At 43.2% G+C, this 19,745-nt stretch overlaps 2 protein-coding genes across 2 annotated transcripts in view; both read left to right on the top strand.

Moving 5' to 3' along the window:
- The first annotated feature begins 6,167 nt into the window (after positions 1–6,167).
- On the top strand, positions 6,168–6,524 carry LOC134206904 (uncharacterized). The gene has a single exon (XM_062682651.1). It carries the CDS (start codon positions 6,168–6,170, stop codon positions 6,522–6,524), a length of 357 nt encoding a protein of 118 aa, XP_062538635.1.
- A 5,632-nt stretch (positions 6,525–12,156) lies between these two features.
- The window catches only part of LOC134209741 (retinol dehydrogenase 12), a 30,775-nt gene continuing 23,186 nt past the window's right edge, over positions 12,157–19,745 (top strand). Inside the window, exon 1 of the mRNA XM_062685758.1 lies at positions 12,157–12,756. Within this exon, the coding sequence (XP_062541742.1) occupies positions 12,659–12,756 (98 nt within the window). The 5' untranslated portion in view covers positions 12,157–12,658. The remainder of the gene's footprint in view (positions 12,757–19,745) is intronic.

Raw genomic sequence — 19,745 nt, 5'->3', positions numbered from 1 at the left:
TGCGACATTTTTGCGATGAACACAATAGTCATCGAAGACCGCGACGACCTGTGCTAGCGTTTGTGCAGCTGTTCCATCTTGGGCGTCTTCAAATCTATCACTTTCTTCAATTACTTCTTCTTGCTATCTCGGATCACCGAACTAAACCTCCGTGGTACTGTTGCTCGGGAATAAAGAGTTGAAAATTTCCACTCCACGCGGCCCAATCAACCACAAGAAAGTGGCCATATTGTTGGTTTCTGACTTTTGTTATTGGCTCGAAGGTAAATGCCGAATAATTGCTTCCAACGTGGCCATTCTTTGGCCAGGTTGGCACAGTCAAGCGGTTGTGGCAGACGATTATCAAAGCTTGACGCCATCTTATTTTCAACCGTACTGATTCACTTTTCCCCTCGCTCCGGAAATTTACGTTGGAAAAGAATTGACCGGACTAATGACGCGAAGGCTTTCACGCACTAGGGACACGGCAGGTATTTCCGTCCATCGTCATAGGGGCCAGGGTTAGAACTCCACTGTAGCAGAACGTATCTTCTGAGCTTACGTTTTGACACGGATGAGTTTGTCAAAAAAGTTTCTCTTTTAGTGGTTTTCGAAACTATGACGAAAAGACGAAAATACCTGCTTTAACCCTACTACAATCCGGAAAGTGGTTCTGTGGCTCAGAACGCCACTTCTGACACCATGTAACAAGCGTAGCTTTTATTAGATTTCGAATAAAACTCTTATAAATTTATAAGACACACGAGCACTGCGACGCTGCTTCTATCTAGCTAGCTGACTAAGTGACATATGGCCCGTTTATGGCTCGTTTACATATGAGCTAGTTCTAGCGGACAATGCACTGTCCGACAATACTAGCGCGAAATTAGCATAATGTAAACATGAATTGTCCTCGCTAATAAGCGTTTACATTATGCTGATTTCTCGCTAGTATTGTCGGATAGCGCATTATCCACTAGAACTAGCGTATATGTAAACGGGCCATTACATATGAGCATGATCTAGCGGACAATGCACTGTCCGACAATACTAGCGCGAAATTAGCATAATGTAAACAGGAATTGTCATGTGCTAATAGTGTTTACGTTATGCTAATATCGAGCTAGTATTGTCGGACAGTGCATTGTCCGCTAGAACTAGCTCATATGTAAACGGGCCAATACCGTTTTATTGTTGGTCCCTAAGACAAATGCATGGAGGTGTGAGTAAGCGTTATATAATAGGGTTATCCTCCTCCTCCTCCTCTTATTGGCATTACATCCCCACACTGGGACAGAGCCGCCTCGCAGCTTAGTGTTCATTAAGCACTTCCACAGTTATTAACTGCGAGGTTTCTAAGCCAGGTTACCATTTTTGCATTCGTATATCATGAGGCTAGCACGATGATACTTTTATGCCCAGGGAAGTCGAGACAATTTCCAATCCGAAAATTGCCTAGACCGGCACCGGGAATCGAACCCAGCCACCCTCAGCATGGTCTTGCTTTGTAGTCGCGCGTCTTACCGCACGGCTAAGGAGGGCCCCAATAATAGGGTTATAATTGATCATATTATTACAGGTTCTTTTCCGATGTCCCCATTCTCAATCAAGAAATCCATACAGCAGCAGGTCGCCGGGAAGATGGATCGTGCGTTCCCTGAACTCCAAGGGACTTCTAACGCCCTTAAGGTCAGAAGTATTCGGCAGTGTAACTCCTTATTGCAAATGAAGAAGCTGATTGGTTGCACGAAAGTTACTGTAATTGAGCATCCGAACCTCAACGTTACGCGATGTGTTGTCAGCTACCGAGACATAGCTAGCATGTCCGAGGCTGAATTATTAGCTGAGCTGAAAGACCAGGAAATAGCAGAGGTGAGATGAATCACACGCAATAATGGCTCAACAAGAGAAAACACCCCATCGTTATTACGGTTCGTGGAACCGTCATGCCCTCATACATCGATTTTGGATACATTCTTTGCTGTACCTTACCTTACTACCCGTTCTCCATGCAATGCATTGCAATGCTTTATTTGCTGGGGATTTGGCCATACGAGTACCAGGTGTCAGGCTATACAGCCAATCTGCGGCAAATGTTCTAGGACGCATACCATCACTGAGGACAACAGTTGTCAACAGGAGAAATTCTGCTACAAATGTCAAAGTAGTGAACAAGTACTATCCGAACGATCTTTCCTTTTATACAAGGTGGAATTCGAAATCCAGCACATCAAAATTGATCAAGGATTGTCAAGGCCCTCGGAGGCCCTCGAAGAGCATACGTCAACGTGGCTCAGGCCGAAAATGAGGAGCAATTCAATCAATTGAATAACCGCAATGATCATTTGATAGTCCAACTTGAAGAAAAGGACAGGATTATTGACGAACTGCGTAAGGATCTTTTGAATCAAAACCAATCAGCAGTTGTACCTTCTTTAAAAGAAACCAGTGATACTACATTGTCTAAGGAACTTCGTACATTAGTCGAGACGCAATCCGCCCAAATCGCAGCTTTAACAGATCAAGTCAACAACTTTCTGTCAGCAGTAATGCTGGCCCAATCTGGTCCCGCAGCTAGACATATTGGAAACCAGCATTGACTCTCCCCTCGTCATTCAACGGTTGGTCATCAAGATACGGGTGGTATCTTTAACGCTGGGGCGACTGACGCTTCCTGGCTCTTGGAAGCCGCCAACAGAAAGATAAGTTTTCAGTTCAACTTTGTACCCTTACGATTACAGACGTACAGTAAAAGCTTTTGTACATTTTATTAATTAAACCGTGGTCGATCCCCTTTTTCCGGTTATCCGAAACCTACGCAAATTCCCCTGTGCGGTGAACCGTACTCTCCCACAGGTTATGAGCCCGGATTGCGTTTCGGAAGTGCGAAAGGAAAGTTTTTTCGGGAAGTTTTTCTCCGGTTCGTTTGGCGTTGCGTGTGGCTTAAGTGAGTGAACAAAATGGCGGATGTGAAGGGGCTCGCGTTCGAAAAGTTGAACAATCGGAATTGGAGCACATGGAAATTCCGAATTGAAATGCTGCTCACACGGGAAGAGGTTTGGCACGTTATTGCCGACCCGAAGCCACAGCACCCAAGTGAACAATGGAAAAAGTCTGATCAAAAGGCTAGGGCAACAATTGGGCTTTGTTTGGAAGAAAGCCAATACAGCCTAGTGAAAAGTGAGAATTCAGCAAAAGGGTACTGGGACAAGTTATGTGCATACCATGAAAAATCCACAATCACGACACAAGTGGCGCTATTGAACAAGTTGTGGCGCATGAATGTTCTAGATGGTGGTGACATTGAAGGTCACATTCTGGAGCTGGAAGAAGTTTGCGACCGACTCGCCGCTGCGGGACACGTTTTGACGGAGTCGTTCAAAATCGTGTTGCTTTTCCGAAGTTTGCCTGATTCGTACCAGGGGCTGGCAACTTTGTTGCAGAGCCAGGTGAATGCGGGCACAACAATGGAAGCGGTAAAAGTGAAAGTGCTTGAAGAATACGAACGCAGAAATGAGCGTTCGGGAAGGGCGAGTGGCACGGCAGACAGTGAAGCGACCGCGATGAAAAGTGCGACAAAGAAGAGTCGAGAGAAAAGTAGTGCGGTGAAAACATGCTACCATTGTGGAAAAGCTGGTCATATTCGGCGTGATTGCCGAGCACTGAAGAATGCGAAGCAGGGTGATGCGGGAAAGAAGAGGCCCGAAGTGAAACCGAGCGCGAAGAAAGCCAACGATGACGGTAGTGCCGTGTGTTTTGTTGCATCCGACGAAAAATGTGACTCTTGGTACGTCGACAGTGGTGCTAGTTGTCATATGACAAACAATGAGACATTTTTCACGGAGCTCGCTAAGAAGAACGGTCCGAGTGTTGTTTTGGCGGACGGAAAAGTGTTGAAAACAACGGGTTGTGGTTATGGCACACTTCGCGGAGTGAATGGAAATGGAAACGTCATTGATGTAAAACTTTCGGATGTTTTACTCGTGCCATCGTTGACGAGCGGTTTGGTATCCGTTGATAAGCTAACCTCTAAAGGGTTTACTGTTGAATTCGATGACAGTGGTTGTGATATTCGCGATAAAACCGGTAAGGTTGTTGTTGTCGGTGAACGGGCTGGTAGCCTATATAGATTGCAGCTTGGTGAAGTGTCTCGAAAAGTGGAAGAAAAGGCACACAATCCGCTGTGCCAACATCAGTGGCACCGGCGATTTGGCCACAGGCACCCGGGAGTGATTAGCAGAATCAGTGCGGAGAAGCTCGGTAGGGGAATGAAGGTCGTCGAGTGCGGTATTCGAATTACCTGCGAGCCGTGTATCGAGGGCAAACTAGCTCGGAACCCGATACCGAAGGTTGCAGAACGGAAGTCAACACAGGCGTTAGATTTGGTCCACACAGACCTCTGTGGACCAATGAAGATAACAACGCCGGGTGATTCATCATTTGACGACTTCAGTCGTTACACGGTCGTCTATTTACTCGCCAAGAAGTCGGAAACTCCAGGTAAGTTTAAATAATATGTTCGTTTTGTCCAAAATTTGTTCGGCCGCAAACCGAAGATCATCCGGTCTGATGGCGGCGGGGAATATCGAAACCAAGAACTACGCACATTCTTCGCAGAGAAGGAAATTATAGCTCAATACTCTACAGCATACACCCCGCAGCAAAACGGGGTTGCGGAAAGGAAGAACAGGTCGCTGCAAGAAATGGAGCAAACAATGCTTCTGGATGCCGAACTTCCCAAGCGTTACTGGGGAGAAGCGGTACTGGCAGCGGCGTTCCTGCAGAATAGGCTTCCCTCTCGTTCGGTGGACTCTACTCCCTTCGAAAAATGGTGCGGACGAAAACCCGAGCTGGGATATCTCCGTGTTTATGGATGTTATGCTTACGTACACGTTCCAGACGTTAAGCGTGGAAAATTCGACGGGAAGGCTCGTAAACTTCGCTTCATTGGATATTCCGAAGAGCAGAAGGGGTATCGCTTTGTCGACACTCGCACCGATAAGGTCACCGTGAGCAGGGACGCACGTTTCCTGGAACTGGGTGATGGTTCCTCTCAGGACAACTTGCAGCAGGAGCCAATGCGGGAGCCGACAGGAACTGAAATGTTTTGGTCTCGGACAACGTGGATCAGCAAGCCGAAGAAGAAGTTCGTTCTGAGCAAAGCGACGAAAGCGAATCGGAAGATCATTTCGACGTTGATGGAGCCGCTGGTGGAGAGGACTCGCTAGCTCTCAAGCAGGAGGAGAGCGAACTCGAGGAAGATCAATCGTGGATACAAGAAGAAGCCGATCAGCAACGGAGCCGGCGAACGCGTGGAGTGCTACCCAGCCGTCTCAATGATTACGTGGTTGGCGTAGCGGCACACACAGAGGTGGAACCTGTATCGTACGAGGAGGCGATTTCCAGTCCTGAACGAGATGCTTGGACGGCCGCAATGGATAGCGAGATGGCGTCTCACAGGAAGAATGGCACATGGGAACTAGTTTCGCTTCCCAAAGGCAAGAAGCTAGTTGGTAGCCGATGGGTATTTAAACTCAAGCGGAACGAAGCTAACGAGATCGTGCGCTACAAAGCACGAATTGTGGCGCGGGGGTTCACACAGACTCCTAGCGTCGACTACGACGAGGTGTTTGCACCTGTGACCCGACACGTAACTCTTCGTTAGCTTGACGTTAGCTGGGAAGAAGAAGCTCGTGTTGAAACATCTCGATGTGCGAACAGCCTATCTATATGGTGACATCAGCGAGGAAATATATATGCGGCAGCCACCGGGCTATGCTGATCAAGGCCAGGAGGAGCTTGTTTGCCGGCTGCGCAGGAGCATATACGGATTAAAGCAGTCAGCCCACTGCTGGAACAAAAAGCTAACGGAAGTGTTGAAGAAGATGGATTTCAAGGCCAGTGAGGCAGACCCGTGTCTCTTCATGGGTACTGTGAATGGGAAGAAAGTTTACCTGATTGTCTACGTAGACGACCTTCTCGTGGGATGTGAAAGTGAAAACGTGATTGCTCATGTATACGAACAATTGAAGAAGAGTTTCGATATTGAATGTCTCGGCGATGTGAAATGTTTCCTGGGCCTCGAAGTGCAGAAGAAAGACAATGTATACAGTGTGTGCTTGGCAAATTACATTGACCAGTTGTAAGCTCGAGTGGGACTCAGTGAAGCGAAAGTGTCTAAGACACCTATGGACAAAGGGTTTCTTTGTGATGAAATGAACAGTGAACCGATGGAAGATATCACGAAGTACAGAAGTGCGGTCGGTGCTATAATGTATATTGCCGTGTGCGCTCGCCCTGACATCATGAACAGTGCTGCAATCCTTGGTCGCAAATTTAGTGCCCCTTCGGAAAGTGATTGGACAGCAGCCAAACGCGTAATCCGCTACCTCAAAGGAACGCGCGATTGGAGGCTGAATCTCGGTGGTGATAGTGGAGGACTAGTGGCTTATTCGGACAGCGACTTTGCAGGAGATGTTGGAACAAGAAAGTCCACTACCGGCTACGTACTCTTCTACTTTGGAGGGGCAGTTTTTCTGGGCTAGCCGCAGACAAGACTGTATTACACTATCGACACTAGAGGCGGAGTATGTCGCCTTAACAGAGACCTGCTAGGAAGTCGTCTGGATGCGTCGACTTCTCAGTGACCTTGGAGAAACGCAGACTGTCGCGATTACAGTGAATGAGGACAATCAAGGATGTCTCAGCTTTGCTCGCTCGGAGCGTTCTAATAAGCGGTCCAAGCACATTGAGACAAAGCGACACTTCGTGAAGAATTTTTGTGTGAACGCGGAGAAGTGGAGTTGATCTACTGCCCTACGGAGAATATGAAGGCGGACGTTTTAACACAACCGCTAGGCGGAGTCAAGCATCACATCTTCGCAAAAGAACTTGGGTTGCTCGGAGATCAGCCTAGGGTCAAGCAATGAGGAGGAGTATTGGAAACCAGCATTGACTTGGATGAATCAAGTCACGGACGTCAGGACTTCTTCCGTCGAAGAGCCGATTGTTGGGAGCCGTCGAAGAAAACAAATTACAACCGCGAAATTCGATAAACTATAAGTAAACGTTTATTTGAAAGACGATCACAAAATTACATGGCGGTAGCTGGTTACTTGATAATAATAAAAAAACAAAAGATCTATGTCGTTAGTGTGACTTTCGAAACGTCATCAATCACTGCGGAAGGGCAAACACTGCTCACATCAACACACCTCCTCAGAGTGCGCCCACTACTAATTAGCTAATTATGAACTATTTACAACATCAAACAAAATAAAGACCATTCTTTCGAACACACTTCAAAATCATTGAGCCATTCTTCATAATCTGAGCCTCTCTGGAATCGAAGCACACCTTGAATCCGAGTTCAACAATCCGCAAACAAACAACAATATGAAATTTCCAGCCAGTCCAGGAACATAGAACACATCATTCACTGTAATAGCAACACTTCCAACCATCAGTTTTCCTGTGCCTTTTGCTTTTGCTCTCATTTTTCGTCCGTCGGCCAAGTAAATCGTTTCGTTGCAGCTGACTAACAGCCCTGCATTTCCAGTGAGGTGACTCATGCAGCCCGAATCCAAACACCAACTGTTTTTCCGCATCACTACCGTACTTTCAGCAACGTCATCTCCTCCTGACAAAAAAAAAAAACAAACTCCGCCGCTTGTATTTTTGACATTCTCGCACTTTGCTTCGATGATGCACCTTCATCTTCATTAGATTGCTCTCTCGTATCTAGTTTCGGGCAATCACGCCAAAAATGACCCTCTCGTTTACAGCAGTAACATGTACGCTTCTTACGAATAGCGGACCGTGTCGAAACAGCCATTACCTTTCCCATATCAACATCCTCATGATCACATCGTCGCTTCCACTCATCCAACAGTTTTCCCTTAACGTATTCCAATTTTATTTCTTCTTCCGGACGGGTCTCCAATGCCGTAATTAACGAATCATAACTCCGTGGCAAACTTGACAACAGTATAGCGATTATCCAGTGCTCTTTGAGATCCTTACCCATAGCAATTAATCGATGCACAAGTTCGGCAACATTCACTAAGTGCTCTGCCATACTGCCTTCCTCCTCCAACTGCAGCGAGAATAGCTTACGCATTATGTGAATCTTGTTCGTCAGCGAGTCCCTTTCGTGATAGCTTTTCAAAGCATCCCACATATCCTTTGCCGTACGAGCCGTCATAACATGACACAGCTGATCGTTACCTAATGCTAGTCCAATAGTCGCTCGAGCTGCTCCGTCCGTTTTATTCCAATCCGCGGAGGGTTCTTCAGGCTTTGCTTGAGTAACCACATCATACAGTTGTTCCTTGAGCAAAAGCAACTCCATCCTAAACTTCCAACTAGGCCAGTTGAAGTTATTCAGACGTTCAATCACTACTTTCGACTCCGCCATTTCAAAACACAAAATCGCTTTTTCTTCAGATCACTTCAAAACATAAGCGATTATTCAATCAATTCTCCACTTCTTTTCCGATCCGTAATCGATTTTCTTCTTTAATCACCGTACGCCTGGCCCATAACCTGTTGGGAGCCATCGAAGAAAACAAATTACAACCGCGAAATTCGATAAACTATACGGAACCGCGAAACAACTTACTTTACGGTTCCTTTCACTCAAACCCGCCCTTGCGTGGAAGAAGCCAATAATAAGTAAAATGCGAAAAAATCCAGTGAGTACTTTGCCTTTACTCCCGTGTTGAATTTTCACCCACTATGAAGTTCCACCAACTCAAATTTATGTTATTTTCACTCACCCGGGACTACGGTGAAAACAACTCAAATTTGGCTTCTTCCACGGAACAGCACACGTTGGGTCAATGCAGCTCTCTTTGTTTATAATAACATTCAAAAGAGAGAGTGAGAAAACTTCCTACTATTGAGTTAAAAATTTGAACTTCGTACTTAAAGTTGAGTTTTTTTAGGTTCTTTATTTTTTCTATGTCGTTAGTGTGACTTTCGAAACGTCATCAATCACTGCGGAAGGGCAAACAGTGCTCACATCAACACCGATTACCCCCAGTATTGTTAATCCCAATATGATTAGTGGTTTCGCTGACTCTAGCGACTCCTCACCGGACTCAAGTCCCAACAAAAACATCATTCTCACATCACGGCCCGTTAGAAACCGGCAAAGTAGCTCGTAATCTAAGTGCTTTATATCCGATTCTCCATCCCCTGTTGAGACACCCGCCTTGAAACCTCCTAAGCGCCAGAATAGTTATATTACCAACAATATCCAAAGTTATATTACAACCAATATCGTGCGTATCTAAAAAAGCAGGTAAAACCGTGTTAAACTGCTCCATTTAAGTATTTCATAGAACGAAGCTTGCCATCAGTGTTGTCCTACACTCAGTGCGAAAAATTCTGCTTTTTGATTTTACTCCATCTAAACGATTTTACAATCATAGCTAAGTAATTTTAATTTTCTAAATGTCATGTCAAACTGTAAAAACAATGCACGCCAGAGCCACTGGAGCGCGCGCGCGCTCATGTGGCGCTGGTGTGCATTTTTTCAATAAATAGTTTGACATGACAATTAGAAAATTCAAATATCCCTCTATTAGTTACACCTACTTAGCTAAGATTATAAAATTGTTTAGGTGGAGTAATATCAAAGAGCAGAATTTTTTGCACAGGGTGTAGTACAACACTGCTTGCCATCTTGTCTTGTTTGGCCCTAACGCTGTCGCATGAGTTTTGTAAATCAACTATTAACTATGTTTATCACCATTCTTTTTGGAATATCTGTCCGCTTACCATTTTTAATCTGAACACTTTTTAACTTGAGCTCCAGTTGTTGTCACCATTTAGAAATCAAAATCAAAGCTCCGTTGTTTTGAATGAAGTCAATTTTCTCCAATAATTATTTATATTCTTTTATGATTTTAGCTTAGATTACAATCAATTAAATCAATTAAATCTGACTTTTCTGAAATACTTAAAATGTCATTAACTTTAAGAATCTCATTTTTACGGATATAGAATTGTTTCAACAAATATCTTAGATAAAGCAAAAACCAAGAAATTTTTAATTTAAATAAAAATAATTCGATCATATTTCTAGTTAGAATCACTTAATTTAAAAAATGATAAAAATAAATTTCTTCGCCAGATTTTTCAGTTGTAGCATACCAGACTTTTCTTAAAAAGTAGTGGCAACCTTGCCTGGTACTCACACATTCGGACGTGAGTAAAAAATCATTGCCTTCCACAAATAACGTAACGTTGTAGGGGGAGGAAGGAATTCAGGCAAAGCGCTGGAATCCATGCAAAAAAACCTTCCATACAAAAATTGTTACGAGGTTGGGGGGGGAGGTGTGTAGAACCCTTTCTTTATTAACATCGAGCAAACTACTCGGAGGTCAACCAAATCAAGAAGCCGAATAGCAGCTCACAGTTGGATGCACTTTGAGTCTCTAACCGTGGAAAAGGGATTAACACGACTCATTAGCCGCATCGCCGCTGAAGAATCTCAGAAGACTTCTTCTTCTTTTTATTGGCATTACATCCCCCACTGGGACATTGCCGCCTCGCTGCTTAGTGTTCATTCAGCACTACCACAGTTATAAACCGCGAGGTTTCTAAGCCAAGTTACCATTTTTGAATTCGTATATCATGAGGTCAACACGATGATACTTTTATGCCCAGGGAAGTTGAGACAATTTCCAAACCGAAAATTGCCTAGACTGACACCTGGGAATCGAACCCTGCCACCCTCAGCATGGTCTTGCTTTATAGCCACGCTAGGCTAATATCTTACCGCTAGGCTAAGGACGGCCCCAGAAAACACCATCCTAAAAAAATGTCCGAAATAAAGGAAAAATAAGCAGAATCGGAAGCGTCGGAATTTAGTTTTTGGTCCCAAATGTCCTGTAGATGCATGAAAGTTCGATATTTGATGCCGTTGTGAAATAATTGGATGTCCAAAGTGACATGGGGAATTTTTTTAAAATTTGAGATTTTCAGGGTTTTCGTGTTCTGGGGGATGCAAAACTCCCTGTATAAGGATACATAAAATTTCGTACTTTACCAAAGGTAAATATATTTATTTGCAACGCTCGGTTTCCGCCCGCGATAGAAATTCAAGAAAAAAATTAATTACACACAGTCCTTTTCAGGACTAAAATTATTTATCCAAGAAGAGGTATTGATTGTTGGGAAAAAATCTTCACCCAAACAAGGGAGCGTCCACAAATTACGTAACGCTTAGAGGGGGAGGGGGGGTTGAACGAAGTGTGGCGATCCATACAAAAATTCAGATGTTTCATACAAAAACTGTGACATGGGGAGGGGGGGGGGGGGGTTGAAAATTACCAATTTTTGCGTTACGTAATTAATGGATCTTCCCCAACAGACTATTCGGCTTAAGTTTTCGAATTTATCCGTTTAATCGACAATTACAATCCTGACAAGATCCTTTATTTCAATAATGCGCCTTTTCAAACACTAAAGCAGCCAAACAAAATTTTCCATTAAGGTGGCGTCATAATTGATTTGGCTGTTGTTGGCAGAAAGGGAAATTTCTGGCAAGATTCTTAGGTTTTGTTTCTGTAAGTCATTGGAAATGAAATCGATTGTTTCCAAGGCACTGTCTATGCTGCTATGCTATGCATTTCTATGCTTGCTAATTGGATAAATATGTAATTTAACTTATGTGGCAATGGCAAGCACAAGCACCCAAAAACATCCTATGCCAGCCCAAAAATCGAACTAGCTACTTCCGGATGCCTTTACTGGCTGGACGCCGCGGCATCCCTGATTCGTCCGTAGTCTGGATAAATGATAATAATAGTATATAAATAGTTCTGCATTCGTATACGGCCGTGTGAAGTCCGTATAACAGTATCGGGCGTATGATATGCCTTTAGAATGCAATTATGCACATCATACTAACCGAAAACCTTTGCTGAAGGCATGGACATGCACTCCATTTTATTACGTATCCATAAGAGAGTCTGTCATACTTGTAAATCATCACGCAACATCAATTGAACCTTTCCGGTTCAACGTTTAGTGACTTCATCGTCTACTGTTCTATGCCACATGTTAGTGCAGAGCAGACAACGACAACGTCACTCAATTAAGGTTTTATTGAATTGAATGGGGAGTGAAACTACGTTAACCCAACAGTCTGTGGTTAACAGTCTTCGGCTCAAGCTCAATCAGTGACCCTCTACCATTCAGAACCTTCGTTACGTTTTTGTTTTGTGGAAACTGGAAAACATATATTTTGTCATAATTTATAGCCATATTATTAAAAAATATCCCATTGATATTGAAGAAACGTTATCGGTTATTATAATGCAGCATTCATGAGCTGGTACGATTTGATATAGTGTTTCCCCGCGACTAGAATATATGAAAAATAAAATGAGCACAGAAGTGTATCCATCAGCGTGATTTCGTGAAAAAATGTGCCACAAATTTTCATATTTGGTTTAGCTCAGTGGGATATTATATCGACAGAAAATTTTCAATCCAGATGAAATAGACATTTGCCCACCTTTATGGTAAAGACGGTCCGCAGGTGTGCGAACGACGGGAAGGCGTTGAAAGGATCAGTCAGTGGGTGGCTTCACCTGGCAATCAGCTCAGCACAAATAAACGCAAATACGACAGTTACGTTTTTCCGCGGCAAGCTAGCGAAGCCAGAATGGACGACATTAAGGCAGCCCTGGCAGATGCAGATCCGTTTAGCAGCTGGTGGCCGTTCGTTATTTCTGGCATCGTTTTTCTGATCACTACAATCAGGTTAGTGCGCGTGTTATTTTGATGGAATGAATGTTCTAGGATGTGTACACAGGGGCTTATCATATCCTTTCTAAGGGAAAACCAAGATACCGAGATACGAGCAGCTATTGTCGTTGCAGAAGAAAAACTCTCCTCAGTACGACAAATAGAATCACATGTGTGTGATTCAAACGCAACCGGCCGTTGTTCAATTCTGATAAACATAGTTGGGTAGAGAGAAAGGGTGTGAAATGATGCCAAACCCAAAGTAGATTCGATGGATACGGGGAATTGATAACGAAATAAGAAAATCCAAAAGAAGATCTTGGGTTCAAACGTGTGAAAATATTGGCAATACTCCAGAAGTCGCGAGACTTCAGAGAGCACTTGTAAAGGATCATACTAATGAACTAGGGAATCTGAAAAAAAGGATGGATTTTCCACACAAACTTCTGGTGAAACATTAAAGTTGATTATGAAACCCATTTTCCTGGATCGATTATGTGTGTAGACCCAACAACAAGTGGTTCGTTTGAAAGTCAAAGATGTTCAGCAAGAACAACTAAAATGTCTGATGATGCGAAAAATGTTGCACAAGCCTTAGCTGACGATATCTTTACGAAAGCCAGGGTAGATAATGCAGTGAGATATTTTGAGCCTTATATATCTGCCGGACCGGACGAAATAACTCCAGCAATGCTTCAAAACGGAGAATCAGTGCTGATTCCGCCGGTAATTGAGATTTTCAAGGCAAGAACAGACTCAATTATATTCCATCTTCATGGAGGAAAGTAAAAGTTGTCTTCATACCAAAAGTAGGAAAGCGAGATAAGACGCATCCTAAATCATTCAGGCCCATTAGTCTTTCATCAGTTCTGTTGAAAACTATGGAAAAGGTGTTGAGTGATTATATCAACTCAAATTACATGATTAAACATCCACTGTCTAAGTTCCAGTTTGCTTACCAGTCCGGTAAGTCAACAATTACGGCACTCCATACAGTGGTATCTAAAGTGGAAAAAGCGCTTTCGGTAAAAGAAATGGCACTTTATTCTTTCTTGGACATTGAAGGGGCGACACGAAAATTATCAAATGGATTCACACCATGCTTGCAAAAAAAAGAAATCTCTCCAGAGCTGGGAAGTTCGTCTCTTACGGCAACAAAAGGTTGCCCTGAAGGAGGGGTCCTTAGTTGTAGACGATCTTCTAGGAAGCTTAGAAGAAAAAGGTTTCGAGGTTGTAGGCTTTGCTGACGATATTGTCATCATAGTGAGGGGGAAATTCTACAATATTATTTCTGAAAGAACGCAATGGGCTCTAAATTTTACCCAATCATGGTGTATTCAGGAAGGCCTCAGCATTAATCCGTCAAAAATTGAAATTGTACCATTCACTAGAAAAAGAAAACTTGATCTAAAAGCTCTTAAGCTTGGAGGACTAGAAATTCAGCTTAGTTAACAGGTCAAATACCTGGGAGTCATTCTGGATTCTAAACTAAAATGGAATGCTCATATTGAGTGTGCGATCGGAAAGGCAAATAGTGCCTTCTGGATATGCTCTAAAACATTTGAAAGAAAATGGGGCTTAAGACCAAAAATGATAAAGTGGATTTATACTTCCATTATTCGTCCAAAACTGACATATGCTGCTCTTGTATGGTGGCCAAAAACAATAGAGGCTACTGCACATAAGAAGCTGACAAAACTGCAAAGGTTAGTGTCCATTGCTATAACGGGAGCAATGCGTAGCACTCCTTCAAAATCGTTAGATGCAATTCTAAATTTGCTACCGTTGTACGAATTCGTGCAGTTAGAAGCGGAAAAGAATATACAAAAACTTAAACGATTGAAGTTATTCAAGTCAGGCGATTTAGTGGGCCACTTGAGTGAGTGATGAATATGAGTGGAGACTGGATGAAACCTGTGGAGAACTATGACATTCCTTATAACATACGTGAGCCATCACGTATGGACTGGGAAGTCGGAGGTCCCACTGTTCGGGACGGTTCCATAAAATTCTACACAGATGGCTCAAAAATAGGAACAAAAACGGGAGCAGGAATCTTCGGCCCTGGGATATCGATCTCAGTGGCAATGGGAAACTATCCAACGGTGTTCCAAGCGGAGATTTTTGCTATAATGAAATGTGCTAATATCTGTGTAGAGAAGAAATATAGATATGCAAATATTTGTATCTTCACATATAGTCAAGCGGCACTCAAAGCATTGAGTAGCTTTAAATGTACATCAAAACTTGCCTGGGACTGCATTCTTTCATTGCGAAAAAAGTGCCAAGAGAACTCCGTAAATCTGTACTGAGTTCCAGGACAATGTGGCATTGAAGGTAATGAAAAGGCAGACGAGCTTGCAAAACGAGGTTCAAACACACAGTTTATTGGCCCAGAACCTTTCTGCGGTATATCATACTGTACTATAAAAATGGAATTGAAATCCTGGGAAGCACAAAGGTTGATGACCAACTGGTTGGTTGCCGAAAAGTGTGCTCAATCAAAGAGATTTATAATTCCCAATTTTAAAGTAACCGAAAAGCTCTTGGAGCTCAGCAAGAGAGCTCTTTGCACCTTCACTGGCCTAATTACCGGACACTGCCCGAGCGGATATCAATTGAAAAATATTGGCCAGATTCAGAATGATATCTGTCATTTCTGTAACATGGAACGTGAAACCTCGGAACATCTGCTTTGCAGTTGTGATGCATTGTACAAGGGTAGATTTAAATTTCTAAATACAGTCGCCTCTCCACATCTCGATATTGAAGGGACCATCGTGATAGGGTGAGATCGGGGAATGGAAGGAAAATTGAAATGGGTAGGGGAGGAGGTTCGGTTGTGGGCACCGTTCGGTTATGGGCACCCCTATGTATCTTTTGACAGATAAGAGATGCTGTCGTTCTGACAACCGTCATTTGTTTGCTATAATAGCATGATGTTTTGTGCTCAATATCAAACCGCATGGGCATCTCTACTTTGAACTAGAAACAAATAAATTTTTCGTACAAGAAAAACAACACGAAAGTTTTTTTGGCCTTTTTCAAAGTGTCATAAATTAAAAGATTTAATTCAAAAAGTAAGTTCTAATGCGTATTTACACAGTAAATTTAATCTATTTTGAGGCACAATGCCGATTACCATCAAAATTTTAGCGCGAATTTTTTTTTTCTCGTTCCAAAAAGGCTGCGAAATTCGGTTGTGGGCACCTTTATTGCTTTGGTTATGGGCACCCTCATTTTATTGATAAATCATTCAATATCGTTTTACTTGTCCCTTAACTTATTTTCAATAACGTTTTAAGGCAGTTTTTATAATTAGTTTGACATAATTGTTCGAAATAATGAGTTTATTTAATATTTTTGTTCTTTGGGCATGTCTAGTCATTATACACACACTTTTTTGGAACAAAGCGTTGACCGATTTGCTTGCAACAAGTTGCATTCGACGGGGAATGCTTTCCCATTGTTTCCTATTGAAAATTGGTCAGATCGGACTATGGGATCAAAATTTATGGCCAAAATATTATTTTTTGAAATGAACGAGAAAGGCACTATTGCCGCTAGGGTGATTAATCAGGATTTTTTTGACTGTGATGCATACCAATAAAACGTAAATCAATGAAAAATTAATACCCATTTACCTGAAGTGCTATTTTAGACCTTTCTTATGTGATTTTTTTCAACATCCTCCTTAATGCACCGAGGGAGGCATCATCACTGCTAGGTGAATTGATTTGAGTTTTTTTAGCGTCTCCTGGCGTTTAGAATGAATAAAGTATTCATTGTCTTTAAATCTGGGTGGTTTTTATTCATGCTTCTTTATTTTTAGCTAAGTTTTCAAGGGTGCCCAGAACCGAACCACGAAATGAAAATGTCCAAAAATGTCAAATTTTCTAAATTGTCAATATTTTTTTCTAAATCGATGAAATCATATTAATTTCTTTGCTAGTAGTAAGGTTATAAGTTTAGCTTTCGATTGCTATGCAAATGTCGACATAAGATCAACCAGGGCCAAAGTTATGGACCAAACACAAAAGGGTGCCCACAACCGAACCTCCTCCCCTACTAGATCCACAAAAGCTCGTTGATATGAAAAACGACAATAAAACAAATGTCGTTTCCTGTTGTTGATGTGTTTGTTATTGTCCAAAGATGGTCTAGTAGCCTAAAAATTCGAACATATCGACATAAGTAGAATGAATCCTGAACAAAATATGATCAGAGCACATCGAGATAGAGAGATATCGATATAGGGAGGTTATCGAGATGTGAAAGCTCAAAAGTATGTAGTTTGAAGGGACTGAGGAAACCATCGACATAGGGAGAGATATCGAGATATAGAATATCGAGATGTAGAGAGTCGACTGTAGTGGCTTTACGCAACCAGGAGATTTTTGGACTGCAAGTCCTGGAAAGGTAGTGGGTTTTATTAACTCAATTATACCGGACTGAGAAAGACGCGTCTTAGGTTGTTTACTTGACAAATGGTGATCAACCTACAAGATGCGAATACATAGTTAAGAGTAATCAGGGGTATACCACAAAAGTTCAACTCAATGGACGCAGTGGTTCTATGCCAAAAAAAAAAAAAAATGCAAAGTTTTTATCAAAATGTGTGTTTTCTATGAAAATTGTTGTAAATTTTTAGTAACTTGGCACAATCATAATTAATTTGTTCTCCATGACATATGTTAAGGTTATTGTAACGGAAGTCTAAATTTTATCAAAAAGGAGAAAAACACAATTTTACTTGAGTTTTTGCCTTTCTCGTATACTAAGTATACGTAAAGGCTATATGATCACTCCAAAACCGAACTTTTGATAGAAGGCTCGGAGACCCATGTCTGTTTGTGTTTTTTTTTTCTTCCTAAGCAATGGAGGGGGAATCTGCTCAACAGACATTCTGGGTTGTCCAGGAAGTGCGGGGTTAAGGATCACCGAGGGAGGCAGGACTACATCCCCGACCCGCTAAACCGTTTCCATTGCCGCCAAGCCCATAGTCCCTTCGGTACAACCAGAAAGTAATGCTTCAAAGGGGGGCCAGTGCACGACGCACCCTCGAGGTTAGCTGCGTGTCCTTGCAGCACCGAACATCATGACTCGCTTTAAAGGTCTGAGTTATGCACAACTAAAGGTCAGAGTTATGCACAACGCGTCGTATTTGGAACTCCTTTGTGATACATAAAGCGCAAGAGATGGAGCCTATTTGCAACATCTTGCTGCTACAATGAAAATAAAAACACAAAAACTAACCGGGAATCGAACCATGGACCTTGAGATTTGTAACCTTTTACTATAACCATTACACCATCAATTCTGTTTTTAGATTCTGCTACAAGTACACTACATAAACAACAAAGTCAATTGTAACTTCATTGCACCTTATACGGAACAAGCAGGGGACTGTCAAAAATAAAATACTGCTCAGCTGAGCTCAAATTGTTTTGCAACATATCAGAAACATTGCCGTAACAGCAATGAATCGAAAAGTTATTAATAATGCAACTTATCTGTTTTGTTTCTGATTTGAAACACATTGAATTCCAAATCACCCAGGAAGTCAGATGCGTGGCATATTGCAACGCCCCTTAAACGGAAATGAATTTATTTATTTATTTATCATCAGACTAAGGCCGGAGTGGCCTGTGCTGCACATAAAAGACTTCTCCATTCAGCTCGGTTCATGGCTGCACTTCGCCAACCACGCAGTCTGCGGAGTCTATTCCCCAACACACAGAGGGACTTGCCGACGCGGTGCCCACTCCTGTCCCAGCCTTGACGAGGACCCCTTTCCGTCCTCAGGCTCGGAACCCGCCCGGTTGACCGACGCCGCGAAAGCGACGATACCATGTTGTTCTTCGCGCGGCCACTTGTTCTAGGACTTCCTCCGCCAACTTCTTGAAGGCGGCGCCCTTTTGCGAGACGCCCCGCTTCAGCTCGAGGATCATCTCGCCCATCCGGATACGTCTTATACGACGTACGTTGGCGCCGAGTTCACCAAGCTTGACGTCACTCCTCATCGCCTTCAAGACGTCCGAGTACTTGGCCTCGTCCGCCGTGATGACTAGGGCATCGCCCCTGGAGCGATTGGCGCCTACCCTAGACTTCTTGCTACCCTCATTCACCTGGGCCTTCTTTTCGGCCCTTGACGTCTTCGGTTTCCTCATGTTCTTGACCAGGGTCCAGGGAGGCGTCATCCGCCTCTATTTCCCTGGTCTGGTGCGGCTGAGAGCTCTCAGCCTGCCGTAACCCCTTACCACCGTCTTTCATGGGTGGACGGACCTTTCCAGGTTCTTCCTCCCCCGGTTTTGGAGGTACCTGGCCGGGGTTCAGCTTGCCAGCCCCACTACCCTTGTTCGGGGTAGTAACCCTCCGCGTTTTGGAGTGGCCCCAAGGGAGCTCATCCCCTGGAGACTGTCTCCCCCGTTTTTGTGTCTGCTCCATTGGAGCAAACACTTGAGCCTCAGTCTGGGTAGACTTTGGCACCACCGTCTTCGCTGGCACGCCCTCGGTCGATTCGACCTTGCCCGAGTCCGCGAATCCTTGGGCCTCAGTCTGGGTAGACCTCGACTCCACGGATTTCAAGGGTCTAGACTTGGCCGTCCCGACCGCCCTCTCCAGCTTGGCGTCCAACATCGACTTTCGAAGTTTCAGCAAGCTCCTCTTGAGGTCCTTACTGATATTATGCTTCGATGACGCAAAGTCGATGATGTCTGTTTGTGTGTATGTGTGTATGTGTACAAAATTTTGTAGACACACTTTTTGAAATTTAGCATTGGCCGAATCACTCGCAAGGGAAGATCCATTAATTACGCAACTCAAAAATTGAACTTTGAGCAACTCAAAAATTGAATTTTTTGTATGTAGCGTCTGAAAATTGTGAATGGATCGTCACACTTTACTCAACCCCCTCCCTCCTCTAAGCGTTACGTAATTTGTGGATGTTCCCCAGCAAGTTCCATTCGACTTAAAATCCTGTCCCATTGTTTGCTATTGAAAAT

Source organism: Armigeres subalbatus, chromosome 1 (assembly GCF_024139115.2).
Source record: "Armigeres subalbatus isolate Guangzhou_Male chromosome 1, GZ_Asu_2, whole genome shotgun sequence".
Taxonomy (NCBI): Eukaryota; Metazoa; Arthropoda; class Insecta; order Diptera; family Culicidae; genus Armigeres; species Armigeres subalbatus.
The sequence above is the reverse complement of the archived record's forward strand: the minus strand, read 5'-3'. Positions and strand labels throughout refer to the sequence as shown.